The 17,853-nt window shown below is 42.4% G+C and overlaps 1 protein-coding gene across 3 annotated transcripts; it reads left to right on the forward strand.

The window, feature by feature from the left end:
* The first annotated feature begins 4,284 nt into the window (after positions 1-4,284).
* On the forward strand, positions 4,285-17,401 carry LOC133404242 (dnaJ homolog subfamily C member 16-like). 3 transcript variants are annotated; one of them, XM_061679975.1, is made up of 15 exons: positions 4,285-4,624; positions 5,618-5,799; positions 5,869-5,935; positions 7,681-8,008; positions 8,093-8,277; positions 8,367-8,471; positions 8,549-8,707; positions 8,804-8,934; positions 9,014-9,203; positions 9,736-9,915; positions 10,016-10,092; positions 10,727-10,807; positions 10,879-10,968; positions 11,042-11,212; positions 15,348-17,401. In XM_061679975.1, the coding sequence occupies exons 2-15, from the start codon at positions 5,642-5,644 to the stop codon at positions 15,793-15,795; spliced, it is 2,370 nt and encodes a 789-aa protein (XP_061535959.1). In that variant the 5' UTR covers positions 4,285-4,624; positions 5,618-5,641; the 3' UTR covers positions 15,796-17,401. The 3 variants fall into 3 exon arrangements, with proteins under 3 accessions (XP_061535959.1, XP_061535950.1, XP_061535967.1); XM_061679966.1 differs by having other exon boundaries at positions 7,681-8,277; XM_061679983.1 differs by lacking the exons at positions 4,285-4,624; positions 5,618-5,799; positions 5,869-5,935; positions 7,681-8,008 and having other exon boundaries at positions 8,196-8,273.
* The last annotated feature ends 452 nt before the right edge of the window (positions 17,402-17,853 follow it).

Consider the following 17,853-nt stretch of genomic DNA (forward strand, 5'->3'; position numbering starts at 1 on the left):
AATTCATTTATCAAACGCTCCCATTTGCGCCCCCTCGCCCTCTCTCTCCTCCCTCCCTCCCGAAAGGATTCTAGCATTGCTTTTTGTTGGGTCAATCTCTCAGTGACCCCCCTGAAACGTATCCAATAATTTGCTGTAAGCTGTTTGTGGCATTTCCCCTGCTTCAACTTGAAGTCCACATCCTGTACCGGAGATGTTCTAACTGCCCATAGGCACACCCTTAGAGCCCGAGCTTGTATACTGTCTAGCCCTCCAAAAATCTGATTCTGCTGTCGATCCATCAACAATGCAGCCATAATCTAGCCTTGACCTCATCACAGCTACATATATGTCTCTCGGTGATGCAATATCCGCTCCCCACTCAACCCCTGTCAAACACCTCATTACATTAATGTTCTGAACACATTTTCTCCACCTGGCTCATGTGCTCTCCATTTAGACTTGTATCAGAGTATATGCCCCGAAACAGCACGCTCTCTACTTGCTCAAGATTAATTCCATGCGTTTCCATCCTCCACTCTTCCCTGACTCGCTTTCTTGTAAATAGCATGCATTCAGGTTTTTCTACTGAGAACTGAAACCCTCATTACATCCCCACTCCTCCACTCGTCCGATCCCGTCTTGTATTTTGTCAGTTACATGTTTTGCATTTCGCCCTCTCCTCCATTGATCTTATCATCAACAAGCATTGACCTTTCAAAATCTTTTGGCACATTCACAAAAATATCATTAATCATTACAGAAAATAGTCAGACTAACCACACTCCCCTGTGGTGTTCCCTTCTCTACTCAATATTTGCTTGATATCTCTGCTCCCACATAGCTCTTCCCCTCAGAAAGACCATTATCCAGTTAGACATCCTCCAATTCCAATCAATCATCAAGCCCTCCCTTCACATCATATGTCTTCTCTACATCAGAAAACACTATTGCTACCAGGGTTTGACATGAACTTTTTGCTCACGAGCCACTGTAGCTAGTAGTTTCCCAGAGTTACTAGCTACTCAGCATTTTCACTTGGTACAGACACCCATGAATCAACAGAGGATGTGAACCAATGAAATGCCATAATCCATGTGCTCATGACTTAATTCACAGGGTAGGGTACTTTTGTGCTTCAAGGGCCACATTGGATTTGACAGCTGGGCCAAGTCATTTGTAGATGAAGTTAAACACAAACACTTAATGTTCACAAAATTACATTCTCATTTCTAATTGTAATATTTATAGGTAATATAAACTTAATTCATCAACCAATTATTTCATAAAATAAATAATTTGTTTTAGATGTCCAGCCATCCATTTTCTACAACACTTATCGTCACTGGGCTACGCTGGTATGCTGGACCCTATCTCAGCTATCTTCGGGCGAGAGGCGGGGTACACCCTGAATTGGTCTTCAGCCAATCACAGGGCACATATTGACAAACAACCATTCACACTCACATTCACACCTGCGGACAATTTAGTTTTCAGTCAACCTACCATGCATTTTTTGGGATGTGGGAGGAAACCGGAGCACCCAGAGAAAACCCACGCAGGCACGGAGAGAATATGCAAGGTCCACACAGGCGAGGCTGGATTTGAGCCCGGATCCTCAAGAACTGTGAAGCAGATGTGCTAACCAGTCGGTCACCGTGCCGCCCTTGTAATTCATTAATATTTATATAATATACTGTACCACTGTCACTATGAGACATTCCCTTTGCGCTAGTTGTATGGTTCTATATATACTTCCTCCCACATCCCAAAAACATGCATGCTAGGTTGATTGAAAACTAAATTGCCCATAGGTGTGAATGTGAGTGCGAATGGTTGTTTGTTTATATGTGGCCTCCGATTGGCTGGTGACCAGTTCAGGGTGTACCCCACGTCTCGCCCAGAGTCAGCTAAGATAGGTGCCAGCACACCCGCAACCCTAGTGAGGGTAAGTGGTTCGGAAAAAAAGAAGGGATGGACAACATTCTGGTACAATTCAAACCTGCTAACACCCTGAGACAAAGGCTGGTACACCCCAAAGACCGGACACCACACATGCAGAAAAGCAATCTGGTGTATGCGGTAAGGTGCAGTAAGGTATGCACAGATACATATATTAGGGAAAACAAGCAACCTCTGAGCAGATGCATAACACAGACGGGCAAACTCCCCAGGTCAAGACTCAGCTGTCTAGCTGCACCTCTAGGAGAAACAGCACTCTTTTGAGGACAAAAATGTGTATATTCTGGACAGGGTCCATACATGATGTGGTGCATGCTTCTAAATTGGAGCATAAATAGTTGAGTTTTCCACACAAACACTGGCTCGTGCATCCTAACCCTTGGTGCACGAACTGATGAAGCCTGCTCTGATGAGAGACGAAACGTCTTCTAAGACAAACAGAACAGTCCAGTTGCGTTCGATTCAATGTCCTGAAAAGGAAATACCCATGCTCAATGCCTGCCCCAATATAAATGGAGCATTAGTCCTCTGTTTTACCTTTATGGTTACTTTTTTGTAACAAAAGTGTTATTGTGGGGGGCGGGGCTGGGGGTGGGGGGTCATTATGAAACTGAAGGGGACATGCTCCACCCATCCCCAGTACCAACTGCGCCCATGCTGGGATGGTCTAGTGTCCCCTAGAATTGGACTGGACTGGTCTTGTGATACCTAAAGGATTATTTGTAATCATGTATTGATGTATTTTTTTAAATCAGGCGTAATGACAGAATATACACAGATTTCAGATTACTTTTATTTTGAAATGCAACACCAGATCTGTATGGAACTTCTTTTGGTGGAGTGCTGGGGTTGTCAGAAGTGGACTGGTCTTGTGATACCTCAGGGATTATTTTTTATCATTTACAATTTTTTTTATCATTTAAAAAAAAAATCAATTATAGTTGCAGTCATTTACAGTAGGCAGATTTCAAAGCAACTGAATTTTTTAAAATGCAACTTTATACCCAAATTAACCTTCCTGGGTGCAATCCTGGGACAGTCTACTCGACTAGTTGAATGATAACAGATATATTAGTTTATACAATTGTTTTGAATCCACAGCATTGATGTGCATGTAATAAAGTGGGTTAAATTTTTTGTAGGTTGTCTATGTTTTTTCAACTAATTTAGGACAATCCGAAAAATGACGTTTCTCTTGTTTAGTTCAGGTTTTTATGCAAAGTTGTTAAAAGTTTATAAACAAATGTTACACATTTTGCATACTGTAAATTTAATAATAGATATTGATTTAAAAAAGAAAAAGAAAAAAAGGTAAAAGTACCTGTAAATTAAATGTTACAGCATCGTTCAAAATTTAGGGCATGAACCTCCGTTTATTTGAACCTCTAAAGAGAAAAAACCTTGACATGTCAACAAAAACATGTGGCCATAGATAAAAGTTTGACTTGATGTGATATTTGGATTCAGCACATCAAAAATGTCCTAAATCAGTTCCAAAAAAATGAAAAATCTATAAATAGATTAGAATATTATATAACAACAATAAATTTATTGTTTACCAGTGTTATTTCTTGGGCTTTTATTTTGACGGCGTGTTACCGCAATGCATAGTATGAACAATTCTTGTGGTGGCTGGTTTGACTTCGTCTTTTCGGTTAACGCACTGATACTGGATCATCAAACGACTGTCTTGCTCCTCTAACCAGATGATGTCTGTGTCGTGCATTTGACGCTTCGAAAGGCGAACGTTTCGGTACCTCAAGTTGTCATGTGACTTTTCACTAAAATATGTTTAAAAAATATATAGTTTTCACTAACATTATCCGTGTAACTTGCTTATTGCCGGTCACGGATATGTATGTATCCGTACTATTTTGAACTCCATGCCCAAGGTTAAACTAAGAAGGTTAAAGTCGCCAGAGACCAAGGATGCTGGTACATGATGTTGCATACAGTTGCATGGTAAAGACGCCATACAATAACGACAGGGGAACTCAGAGTACTTTTAATATTATTTTTTTGTAATCTTTCCCGAAAATGTTGTGTATTGGTAGAATACGCTTTGGCGTTGACAAAACAATAACCCTCGTGAAAATCGGTTCAGAAATGAGCAAGTTACGACTTAATTTCAGTGTCCATGAATTGCCTTCTACAAGAACGACGACCACTGCAACATGGCCGCCACGTTGGCACAGAAGTTAGCGTGCTGATACAGGACGCTGGCGTTTCTAGTGTTCCAATATCTACGATAGCCGGTTGCAATCGCTACTTCCGTGTTTACATCACTCTTGTTTGTGATTGGTGACCTCGGAGAGAATACGTTTTAAAAGGGGTGCGGTTGATTTAGCGAACGGTAGTAAGTCACCACTCAGCAAGCAACACATTGCGGTTCTGTTAAAAGTCGGGGAGCTACGAACTATCCGCCGGTAACAAATAAATAAGCACGGAACAGGGTTCCATTAAATACTCAAACGTCCAACAGTACTTCGGATTTATCGCCTGGTTGTAGATGGTGTCCGTGCCCCGGAGGAGCTAGGAGTTGTTTCCGAACACACCCTGTGATTGTCGTTGTCGCGCAGTTCGGAGCCCTCTTTCGTCCAGCGTCCATCCACCAAAAGCCCGAGGAACATCGACGCCTGCCGTAAAAATGTGGCGCAGTGCCGGTTAACTGCAGCTGCTCAAGGTGCCTCTTCGTTTGTATTTGCAACGAAACAGCTCATTTCTCTGGCAACACGATGAAAACACAAAATGTCTGCTTGTACATTTTACATTCGTTAGTAACCAACAGTACTTTAGGATAGTGACATGTCAGTGGTATGATATACGGTGACATATTGTTTCTATAAAATGCATTTTGCTGTTTTTCTTGCCTTCTATCATCTGATCATGGCCAATGTGTATATTCGCTTAAGATCATTAGTTCACGTCATTTAATGTTGTACGTTCATTTGTCTCAGGTGTCAAACTTCCATTTGCCCGTCTGTCATAATTTTTGCTTGACTTCTGTTCTAAAGTAGTAGCCATCGTACAAATAAAAATAAATGCAAATGCCTGGCCAATTTACTATTAGGGTTCCCACAAAGAACATTCTGTATATAGGTAAGAAAGAGGAAGTGTTAACTAACTGCTTCGGGTTCTATAGCCACACACCTCGTCCGTAAACAAATGCAGTGCAGCTTAGCCTCTGGCTAGCTGACGTCATGGTGAGTGACTTGCTTCTGGCACCGTGGTAAATATTGGCGTCTTTAATAGCATCATCATTCAGACTGTTCAAACTATTACTGTCGCACTCATCTCTATACTTAATTTCCTAAAAAGAAGACAAACTACTTTTGTTTGCCCTTTCCTTAAAAGCAAAGTTTGAAGCTGTTGATGTTTCATTTGAAATACAATTAAACATGTTCCCGTGTATACCAAAGGTGAGCAGTTTTTTTCTTCATTTTGTTCCTTCATTATACCAATGTGAACTGAACTGCGAACCTTGAAACTAAGGCACGTAGCAAACCGTGATTTTTGGCATACCGTTATACCTTAATTCAATATTCACGACCATTATAACCGGCAACCAGTTGGGTCGTATGATGTGGCCCACCATATAAACAAGTATCTTGACATTTAAGTCTGAGTATCCTGAGATGAAAGACTTGATGGTGACAGATCCTCTTTTGTTGTTAAGGTAACAGTGACGGTAGAGTTGAAGATGTCTCTTCCACTGGCTGTCATAGTAGTCCTCTCTGTGCTGGAGCTAGGCGTGAACCACGCTGGACCGGAGCTGGACCCATACAAAACGTTGGGTGTCACCAAAGGTGCAAGCCAGGTTGAGATTAAGAAAGTCTACAAGCGTCTCGCTAGAGAATGGTGAGCATCTTTAACTTAAGAGCGGCATAGGCTTGCTAACAGCTATGTAATAAATATGCTCTTTTCAAGGCATCCTGACAAAAACAAAAATCCGGGAGCTGAGGATATGTTTATCAGGATTACCAAATCGTACGAGGTCAGTAATGTTGTGAAATTGAAGGGGGGGGGGGGGGGTGTGTGTAATCCTACTACAGTGTTACCCGGCTATATTAAATTTTTTTCAAGCGATTGTTTTTTTTAATGGGATTTTACTGTACACTTGCTGTAATGCCATCACATGTGGGAAAGGAGAGCAGCAGTCACCGATGCACTTTTCAGCCTTTTAGTGAATGACGGGTGAATAGTAAAACACAGGAACACAATCAAAGCGCGCTCACCCAGAAGCTGATGTTGGCCACCGCCTAAGGCCAGACACTCACATACACTGACTTGCCGATATCACACGCCACTCCACCAGGCCCCGCCTCTTTAAAGACACATGCGCCTACACAGAAACTCAGTACAGTATTTTCTATACATTTTTATGCAATAATTTTTTTGTGTTCTAATACATTTACAATGTGTTTGAAAAGTGTGTTTTAATCATTTGAAATGTGTTTAATGCATGTGGGAGGGGTAAATCTACAACCCCAATTCCAATGAAGTTTGGACGTTGTGTTAAACATAAATAAAAATAATACAATGATTTGCAAATCATGTTCGACCTATATTTAATTGAATACACTACAAAGACAAGATATGGAATGTTCAAACTGATAAACTTTCTTGTTTTTAGCAAATAATCATTAACTTAGAATTTTATGGCTGCAACACGTTCCAAAAAAGCTGGGACAGGGTCATGTTTACCACAGTGTTACATCATATTTTCTTTTAACGACATTCAACAAACGTTTGGGAACTGAGGACACTAATTGTTGAAGCTGTTTGATTGTTGAAAGAAGCAGGGACGTCCATGAAAAAGACGTTGCTTGGATGGCAGCATATGTTTCTCCAAAACCTGTATGTATCTTTCAGCATTAATGTTGCCTTCACAGGCCATTAGCACTAACACAGCCCCATACCATCACAGATGCTGGCTTTTGAACTTTGCATCCATAACACTGCGGATGGTTCTTTTCCTCTTTGGCCCGGAGGAAACGACGTCCACAATTTCCCAAAACAATTTGAAATGTGGACTCGTCGGACCACAGAACATCTTAGATGAGCTCGGGCCCGGAGAAGCCGGCGTCGTTTCTGGGTGTTGTTGATAAATGGCTTTTGCTTTGCATAGTAGCGTTTCAAGTTGCACTTACGGATGTAGCGCCGAACTGTATTGTAACATTGGTTTTCTGAACTATTCCTGAGCCCATGTGGTGATATCCTTTACACATTGGTGTCGGTTTTTGATGCAGTGCCGCTTCAGGGATCGAAGGTCATGGGCATTCAATGTTGGTTTTCGGCCTTGCCGCTTGCTTACATGCAGTGATTTCTCCAGATTCTTTGAACCTTTTGATGATATTATGGACCGTAGATGATAAAATCCCTAAATTTCTTGAAATTGTACATTGAGGAACATTGTCCTTAAACTGTCCTTAAACCAATCATGGCACCCACCTGTTCCCAATTAGCCTGTTCACCTGTGGGATGTTCCAAACAGGTGTTTGATGAACATTCCTCAACTTTCTCAGTCTTTTTGCCACTTGTCCCAGCTTTTTTGGAACACGTTGGAACACAAATGGGGGTTCACTGCATGTTGTAACATGGTAGCGGCAAGGAAACTTGACCACGCATTCATGAGTAGTTTTAAAAAACATCCACGTGTCGTTCATAATCTTCATCTTATCCCTGAGAGATCTTCCACTTGTCACAGAAACAAATTGCCACGTTTTACCCACTATCTAGATTCTATCCAGTGAGGACAAACGTGCCAACTATGACCGCTACGGGCAGACGGACGACACCCAGCCGTACGGCAGCGGCCACTACAGTGGTCACCGCCACGACAACTTCAACTTCGAAGAGTCCTACTTTAACTTCCCATTCAATAGCAAGAGTCACCGCGACTTTTCCGACAGCAAGTACTCGCTACACTTTAACCAGTATGTTAACGACGTGGTGCCTGATAGCTTCAGGAGACCGTACCTGATCAAGATCACCTCCGACTGGTGCTTCAACTGCATCCACATCGAGCCTGTGTGGAAAGAGGTGGTGCAGGAAATGGAGACGCTAGGTTTGGAATCCACACGTCATTTAGTAGCGGAGATTTGGAGGTACATTTTCAAAGGATGTGCTTGGGCACAACTCATCTGTGCAGGTGTCGGGATCGGGGTGGTGGATGTTGGCTATGAGAGACGGTTAGCCAATCACCTCGGCGCTCATCGTACGCCATCTATACTTGGAGTCATAAATGGCAAAGTGACGTTCTTCCATTTCGCTGTAGCAAAGGAGCACCTGAGGCAGTTTGTGGAAGACCTTCTTCCACAAAGACTCGTGGAGTGGGTAAATATCTTCATTTTGACGATAGCCATGGATGACAATGTGAATGCACATGGCTGCGTAGGTATCAAATGCTAATTTTCTCTTATTAGGTCAGCGACAAAAACGACCAGCAGTTCTTGAACAGTTGGCACAAACTCAACAAGCCACACGTGCTGCTGTTTGACCAAGTGCCTGTAGTTCCCTTACTTTATAAAGTGAGCCTGGGACTGACATCACAATTGCATTCACAGCTCAAATGTGTTCAATGGTTTTAATCTCTTACTTTTCATAGCTGACGGCTTTTGCGTACAAGGACTACATGCAGTTTGGCTATGTGGACCAGGGCCTTTCAGAGACGGCCAGTCTGCAGAGACAGTTTAATATCAACACCTACGCCCCCACCATGCTGGTTTTCAAAGAGAACACGGACAACCCCGCTGATATCATACAGGTGAATCACTGCAATCGGGCGCCTAACGAAATAAAGAAGGCGAGTCTTTTTGTAGCCGAGCAAGCGGTGCAATATGATTGTCATTGTTCTTTGCAGACTAAAGGAATGAAAAAGCAGATTATCGACGAGTTCATGTCAAACAACAAATTTCTCCTCGCACCGAGGCTGGTGAATCAGAAGCTCTTTGACGAGCTCTGTCCTGTCAAGCAGTTTCACAGACGACGGAAGTAAGAGCGCACGCATTTGTCTGTACCCTCGAATCACAGAAACGCTAGGCTTCATCAATGCTGGGTTTCCTCCCGTCAGATACTGCGTGCTGCTGATGACAGGCGACGGCGAGAGCTTTTCTCCAGGCAAACAAGCGTTTCTGTCTTTCGCCTCCAGTAACACGAAGGAAGTTGTGAGATTTGCTTATGTTTACCAACAACTGCAGCAACCACTTTGTAACATCCTGATGACCAGCAAGGACAGCACACAGGGACCACTGCCGCCGCAGGTATGACAGTCTACTTATCCATCCATCCAAATAAATTCTACCAAATTACCCACCCACAGATTTATAGTATGTCTATAAATCGACACAGCTAACTAACCCAGTCACCCACCTCCCCAATCCATCCATCAAACCACCTATTCCACGTAATTACACATCCACTCATTCATTCATCCATCCAGACATCCACCTCAGTTTCTCACTCAACCGGTCCTTACACAATGTCCACTGCCCACTCATCCATGTATCCATCCTGAACATTCATCTGGCAGTTCACTGTATGGGACAATATTTATATTGTAATTTTTTATCTCTCTGTAATCATTGTCCATCATTGTGTGCTTTTGAATCAGACCCAATGGATTTGCCTAAGAAAGAGCTGTGCTCGTCACAGAATTATGCTCAAACAAGATCATCATTAAAAAAACAATTCAAAATTCTTAACACCAAACCTTTAAACCGGCAAGGTATTATTACTTTCAGATTTACCTGTGTGTGTGTGTGTGTGTGTGTGTGTGTTCTGCTTATTGTGCAGGTGGTGATCCTGGAGAGGCGCAATGCTGCCGGGAAGGCCTTTTTCAAGCCAGTGACCATTTGGAACGGCAGTGAAGAAGACAAGCAGCGCCTTGTGGAAGAGTTGGAGCGACTCCAGAAGGACCCGTCCATTCTGATCCATGATGCCATGCTGCCTGAGCTCAACAATGAGTTTGCATCTGTATGTTATTTGCCTAGTTTGGACATCCAGATCAGTGTGAAATATGTTTGAAGCATTTTGGTAATTAACTGAGCACGTGACTATTATTCCCTCTCTGTAGATATTTGTTATCCAATGGGTCTATGCATTTTATGATTACCTCTCTGAAGTCATCGATGACATTCTGCACAACAACTGGTGGGTAAAACTTTGTAACAAATTGGTTACAAGTGTCACTGATGGTGTAGTGGTACACTCGCCTGACTTTGGTGCAGGCAGCGTGGGTTCACTTCCCACTCGGTGACGGTGTGAATGTGAGTGCGAATGGTTGTATGTGTCTATATGTGCCCTGCCACTGACTGGCGACCAGTTCAGGGTGTAGTCCGCCTTTCGCCCAAAGTCAGCTGGGATAGGCTCCAGCGCCTCGCAAACCCCTAACCAGGATAAGCGGTGTTGAAAATGGATGGATGGTTACAAGTGGTAGTACACGCTTCGTCGTATTGTGGCGCTCTGTTACATGCGCTGGCAGTGACTGTTCAGCGCGATGCATTTTGGGAGTTGTAGCAATGCAACTCTGTTCCCCTGTACTGCAAAGCAAAACAAGAGCATGTGCAGCGCTTGAGAAGATTAAAATTCATTAAAAACAATAGGCTTCAGCTGCCGCAATATAGCAAGGGAATCCGCAAATACAAATAAAAATCATTGAATCGCCAGGACTACAAAGTCTGAACCGTGAAATAGTGGGGAATTACTCTGTTGCGATAAAGTAGTAGGAAGTCGTCATGCTGATAATGCCAGAACATTGTTTGTCATATTATTTGCTGATTTACAGGCGTGAGATGATGCCTTTGCTGTCCCTCATCTTTTCTGCCTTATTTATCCTGTTTGGAACTGTGGTCATCCAAGCATTCAGGTAAGCTTGTTAAGGCCTCACTAAAGATTCACACCCTTGGATCATGTTCGCTTTTTTGTTTGTGTCTTCAGTGACTCAAGTGACGAAAACTCTGCAAAACCAAAAGCAAAAGATGGACCTAAAACAGAAAACGGATCGTCAGGGAGTGGTGGTGCGTCAAGGTAACATTTGTTTATTTAAATGTAATATTTATGGAAAGTGCAAGATGACTATTAACTATTATTACTATCTTAGTCGGCCTCCCAAGAAGAACTTTGTGGAGGTGACCGAGTTGACAGACATCACCTACATAAGCAACCTGGTGAGGCTGAGGCAAGGACACATGAACATTGTGCTCGTGATCACAGATGCGTCGAAGAACATTCTGCTCAGCAAATTTGCCAAAGAAGTCTACTCCTTCACGGGGTATGTTAAAAATGGTCACTTTTCTATTCGTGGAACTTCATTTGTCCATACAAATAAAAGAAAGTAATGATTCAAATATTTTATTTGTAAAGCATTTTCCATGTACAATGCTGTGAAAAAGTATTTGTCCTTCTCAAATTCATTTTTTTTTTTTTTGCACAGTTTCCTCTCTTGAATGTTAAATGTAAATATCATACAAAGATAACCCAAGAAAACATACAATAGTTTTTAAATGGTGATTTTATTTATTAAGAAAAAAAAATATTCAAAGCTACCTGGTCCTGTGCGTAAAACTAATTGCCCCCTAAACCTAATAGTGTAACTGGTTCGGCCAACCTCAGCAGTAACAACTGTGGCCCACGCTTCTTGCGGAATTGTTTCAATTCAGCAACAATGGAGGGTTTTCGAGCATGAATGGGCTTTTAAGGTCATGCCACAGCATTTCAGTCAGATTCAAGTCCGGACTTTGACGAGGCCACTCCAAAACATTCATTTTGTTTATTTTAAGCCATTCAGATGTTGACTTACTGGTGAGTTTTGGATCGTTGGCCTAGCGCAGAACCCAAGTGCGTTTCACCTGGAGGTCACAAACTGATGGCTGAACATTCTCCTTCAGGATTTTCTCTTCAAGTGCCACTAAGCAGGCCCCAAAAATGGCATGTAAATTCGACACACCACAGAGAAGAGTACTGTTAACAAACCTGCCAAATTTGGATAAATACAAAAAATTACTAAGTCTATAAAATCATGCTTCACAACCTGAATAATAAGGGCCAACACTCAGCACTCAGACGCTGTGGGCGTGTCGAACGGATGCGGCAAAAGGAATCAAACATACTGAGGGGCTGATAGCTTCTACGATGTAAAATCATGTTAGGAAACTTGACTTCAAAATTGAATGGTTATTGTGACTATAAAAAATAATCACACAAGTCAACTTACCCTCGTTGTTGGTGACATAATGTCACAGCCGAACGCGGCACCTGACGACAGCGGGACGTAGGAGGAAGCCCATGTAGTTAGACAGTCGGCACTGCCCCATTCACTAGTATCAAGATACTCACGATGCCATGAAAGTTCACAAAACTATCTGGGGTAAAATGCGCACTGCAGAATTGACTGGTGGCGTTGACGTTCAGCTCGCCATGCGCATGTGTCTTTAAGAAGTAAATACATCGCTTTTTTATTTCCTCATTTTTTGGGAGCTTAAAAAAACGTCACCGAGCTCTTCTGTAAATTGAGGCATCCAGCGAAGACGCATTTTTTCCTGGTGTAGCCATCGTTAGCTTGCTAACTGCACGTTCGAGCGGTAAATGGGCCCTGTTATGCAAGCTAAGTGCGAGCTAATTCACAACTGCGCAACATAGCCAAACGAAATGACGTCACTTTGTCCTTAGAGAGTGGGGGAGGGAACTCATGCTAGAAAGTATACGCTCCAGCCCTGTGATGCCCCGCCCACAAATCACAAAAAAATTCTCAGCGCCTCAAACATATTTCATGTATTTAGAAACAAAACACGGATATCTGCTTCGAGCCCATTTAAAGACCAGAATTCATGGTTTCATCAATCATAGCAAGTTGTCCAGGTCCTGAATAGCCAAAGCAGCCCCAGACTAGGGGTGGACAAAATATATGGCCTTTGATATAATCGTGAATGTTGCTTTAACGATGTGCAATTTTACGGTATCGAGTATTCTCTAAAAGAAAGCAACCGAACGGGTGCGTGGACGGCATATGAGGAGGAGAGAAAGTAGCAAGTGCACGAATGTCCTCATTCGCCAAATCAGCGGTCATGATTCAGTCACGTGACTCAGTGGCAAGCAAAATAAACTGTCGCTCTTAAATTAGTGCAGTGAGTAACCTTTTCAAGTGTTTTTTTTTGGTTGGCCAACTGAAAAATGACACAGGCCACCGACGCACGTGCAAACGCGGCCAGTTTATGAGTGAAATGAAGAGAATGGACGCCGCTGTTACGATCGTACTTTCACTGGAGGATTTATTCATTTTGGATAAAATCTTCAAAGAAAATTGTGCGCTCTCATAGTCATCCCGACCGCTGGTGAGGCTATTGGAGGAGCTAGCTAGCATAGCCCTACTCCTGTTGCAGCTGTTTGTAAGTAAATACTGTATTTCACTAGCCTGTCACCGATTACCCACTGCTTTACTTTTTTTAAACCTATTCTGTATTACCAGTATCAGCTGCTAAACTTGTCACCGTGAAAAAAAAAAAAAAAAAGATTCTGCGGTCATGAAGTCACATGTCATCGTTTCAAAATTACATGAGTGTGCCCGCAAGTGTAAAGCGTTATCTTTTTTCCATTTCACACTTCATCAGAAGCACCCAGCCATGTGGAAAGGTTTTAAAACTTTATGAAGCTAGTAAATAAAATTTACCTCACGGGATAAATAAAGTATCCATTCAGCCATCCATACACGACTTCTGCTAACGATTTGATGAGAAAAACTGCAAAATACACTCTGAAAACGCCCGCGGAGTCATTGAGCAAACACATACTAGTTGACAAAAACAAGTAAACGTTGGCAAGACATAAAGAACACGATCAACTACATTTCTTTCTGCAGTGTTCTAGCCAAATTTGTATGCCAGCCTGCTGTAGTGAGGAACAAATATTTAATTAGAGTTATATTTTGATGTCATAATTTTTGGACATTTGTTTAAACAAAAGCTTAATTAAAACGCTTTTGTGCAACCCTGATTTGGCATATTCACCTGTATACAGCCTGGTGAGGTGTGCTGTAGGTGTGACAGAGGAATTTAAGGAGGAGGTGGGACTGCATCAGGGATCAGCCCTGAGCCCCTTCCTGTTTGCAGTGGTGATGGATAGGCTGATAGATGAAGTTATAGACGGAAATCCCCATGGATCATGATGTTTGCAGATGACATTGTGATCTGCAGTGAAAGCAGGGAGCAGGTGGAGGAACAGTTAGAAAGATGGAGGGATGCATTGGAAAGGAGAGGAATGAAGATTAGCCGAAGTAAGACAGAATCCGAATCAGAATAATCTTTATGTGGATGAATGAGAGTGATGGAGGGGGAAGAGTGAGGCTACAGGGAGAAGAGATAGCAAGGGTGGAGGTCTTTAAATTCTTGGGGTCAACCGTCCAGAGCAATGGTGAGTGTGGTCAGGAAGTGAAGAAACGGGTCCAAGCAGGTTGGAACGGGTGGAGGAAGGTGTCAGGTGTGTTATGTGACAGAAGAGTCTCTGCTAGGATGAAGGGCAACGTTTATAAAACAGTGGTGAGGCCAGCCATGATGTACGGATTAGAGACAGTGGCACTGAAGAGACAACAGGAAGTAGAGTTGGAGGTGGCGGAAATTAAGGTGTTGAGGTTCGCTCTAGGAGTGACCAGGTTGGATAAAATTAGAAATGAGTTCATCAGAGGGACAGCCAAGGTTCGATGTTTTGGAAACAAAGTTAGAGGAGAGATAGTGAGTATATTGGTAGAAGGATGATGAGGGTGGCGCTGCCAGGCAAGAGAGCTCGAGGAAGACCAAAGAGAAGGTTGATGGATGTCGTGAGGGAAGACATGATGGCAGTTGGTGTTCGAGAGGAGGATGCAGGAGATAGGCTTACATGGAAAAGGATGACGCGCTGTGGTGACCCCTAAAGGGACAAGCCAAAAGGAAAGGAAGAAGATTCTTGTGCAATGTCCTGGAAATGTATTAGTTAATTCATGGATCAAACATTTGTTGTGAAATTTGCCATTGCAACTGCTCCATTTTAGATTAATCAACTTTGTGTATTGTAGTGTAAACCATAGTTAAGAACATGTTAAAAGTTTTTTTTTTTGGTTTTGTTTTGTTTGTTTGTTTTTCAGAGCAGCTTGGTGTGGTAAATGTGTTTAATAGGCATTGGTCCTTGTGTGCAAGCACTCCTTGTTTGTCATTTGTTGTGCATATGTATTTAAGAAAATTAATCTAGCAAAACAACACTTTTATCAGCTTCATGTGTTTAGGTACTCACAAAAGACCTACTGGGGCCTGTTGTTAAATGTATTTGCAACTCAGACAGAACAGAATATGTTCTGTTTGTTCGAATGCATTTGTAAAAACTTTTCACAAGTATCTTTCCATATAACCGATCACAAAAATGCATTCTTTGAAATATTTTAGGATCCTGACGCTGCATTTCTCCTTCCTGAATACGGACAAGCACAGCGAGTGGATGTGCACGCTGTTAAACAGTGCACAGGACAGCGCGCACATCGACGCATGCCATGACGACGAAGTCAGCGCCAATATGGACTACACCGGCTACGTGTTGGCACTCAACGGCCACAAAAAGTACTTCTGTCTGTTTAAGCCCGTCTACACTGGGGAAGACCCGGACAGCAAGACGCCGGAGAATGAATCTGGCACGTTGGTGAGGCGGCCGAGGGCGGCTTCGCGTGACGATCACCCTCAACGCAAATCGGCCCGCTCTCGCAGTACTTCCACCCTCCAGATCCACCATAAACTGGACCGCTTGGGGTTGTGGATGGAAAGGCTCAGGGAGTGCACCTTGCCCCGTTACTACATTCTCGCCTGGCCAGGACTCGACAAGATAACCCCCAGTAAATAGATGGAAGCTGGTCGGGTGGTTGAAAACTTGATGTTGCTGCTTTAATGCTTGGTTTTATGTTGCACTGTTTATGTTACAGCCGGGGTGTCAAAACATTTTCGTCTAAGTGCCGCATACGGAAAAATCAAAGGATTGCAAGGGCCGCTTTGAAATTTCACCTTTAATTTATTTAACACGCTGAAACCAATCCATCAGTGCAGGTAAAGATATGCGAAGCAATTTTATAAATATATAAATGTAGAAATAAAATCATTGAACACGTTATTGTTGTTATTATAAGAATTATAATTATTGTTATTATATTTTTTAAAATCATCCCACTGGCCGGCACAGCTATGGAGAGGGGGCTCTCCAAGTGTCCACTTCACGGCGCAGATACTTGTGATCTACTTCAAAACCAACTTGACATTATCCGCCTGCGGAGGTCCGCTTGCAGTTCCGCATAAACGTACTTTGATCTTTTGACCTCTGGACACCTCGTGGACTCTGGGATATGGCTGTGTCCCGAATCACGGCGATTCATCTTAGTCTTTTTTTATTTTTTTTTCCCCTTCACAAAAACCTGGCATTTAAATGGGTGTGAAGAAGTTTTATATGCATTGTATGTATTAAAAACAACAGCTTGGTGATAAAGCAAAAATGCAAGTTTTATTTAATCTTGATATCACAAACTTGGAGTTGGACTCGTTTTATCTCCGCCATAGAATGACTTTTACATCACCAATGGCAGGATTTTGTGAAGTCATCTAGTGGCAGAATGCCTAAAATGCACACACAGGTCAAATTTTTGCTCCAAACTTAAATTCAAAAAATTGGATGTGCAATGGCTTGTCACTAGAAAAACTCGTTAAGTTGAGGCATTCGTAAGTCAAGGTGTCATTATATATGTTGTAGGCCACTAAAACTATGGATGGTGGACCTCAAATGTCTCCTGCGCCATAGTTTGGACAGCCCTACGTTCCTGGCATGTTGTTGTTAATTGATTCAACCACATGCTGCTACTTCTGCTACCCCTGCTGCTGCAGCCTTGTGAATAGAAACAGAATATTGAGACCAGGTTGGCCCTTCAGCCTTCAACGGTCATCTTAAATATTCGTAACAGCACACTATGATTACTGTGACTATTGATGCATGTTTTGTCTTCTGTTAAGATTATTATTCTGGATGATGACTGGCTAGTGCAATATTGTGTACTACTGTTGTGACCTTTCTACTGAACCTCAGCATAGTTTTTCTTTGAGATAGAAGTACTTTTTTTTCTTTTTCTGGAGTCCAACTAGTTAAGAATTTAGCCATGTTAGTCAATGTAGCAACCAAAACCCACAAGTAGCTTCATGTAGCCCAATGAAAGTTATCTTTGCCTTGACTGAGACTTGATCACATTTTGTAGTTATATTGTGGTTGTTTGTTTGTCCTTTTTTTCTGGCACTGTGAATCTCAAGATTTTGAAAAACGTTTGGTGTATGTTTACAAGTTATAGTGTATTGTATAGATTTCATTACTGTCGCACGTTCTCTCTCGAGTCAGTAAACGTTTGCTTCTGTAAGTTCCACCAGTTGTTTTTATCTTTTTGTGTGGAAAAATAAAATAATTTATGGTTCTTAAATAGTGTGTTTTGGCAGTCTCTTTCTTATTTAATGGAAAAAACAATGTGATGTAATGGACACGGCCTTAAAGATGACACCCAGCAACCCCCAGTCTCGTGCTGTTCCGCATACCTGCCTCAGCTGCCCCGCTGAGCCCGTCTGCGTACACAAGACATCTAATGAAAGCCTGATCCACGTATCAAAGGAGAAGCACGGTAGACTTAACTTTGCACACGGATGCTAAATGAATTACCAGCACTCCGAAGGAGCTCATCAAAGCTGAGACATGGACAACTGGTTTCTCACTCGGACGCTAAGTTAATTAACTTTCACCCGCAGCCAGCCTGAAGAGTCTCACCAAAAAAGACTTATTTTTTTGGGACACTGGCTTGATGACCAAGAAGGTGAGCAACCCGCTGTTTGGTGGCTCCCCATGAAGACACAGTGACATTTGTTCCTTCTGTCTGGGACA

The sequence above is a fragment of the Phycodurus eques genome, chromosome 1 (genome assembly GCF_024500275.1).
Source record: "Phycodurus eques isolate BA_2022a chromosome 1, UOR_Pequ_1.1, whole genome shotgun sequence".
NCBI lineage: Eukaryota > Metazoa > Chordata > Actinopteri > Syngnathiformes > Syngnathidae > Phycodurus > Phycodurus eques.

Excerpts from the sequence above, each read along its gene's own strand:
- LOC133404242 (XM_061679966.1), top strand. The coding sequence starts at position 5,642 with ATGTCTCTTCCACTGGCTGTCATAGTAGTCCTCTCTGTGCTGGAGCTA. Across the intron at positions 9,916-10,015 it reads TCAACAATGAGTTTGCATCT|ATATTTGTTATCCAATGGGT; the intron begins GTATGTTATTTG and ends CCCTCTCTGTAG. Across the intron at positions 10,969-11,041 it reads GGGAGTGGTGGTGCGTCAAG|TCGGCCTCCCAAGAAGAACT; the intron begins GTAACATTTGTT and ends TTACTATCTTAG.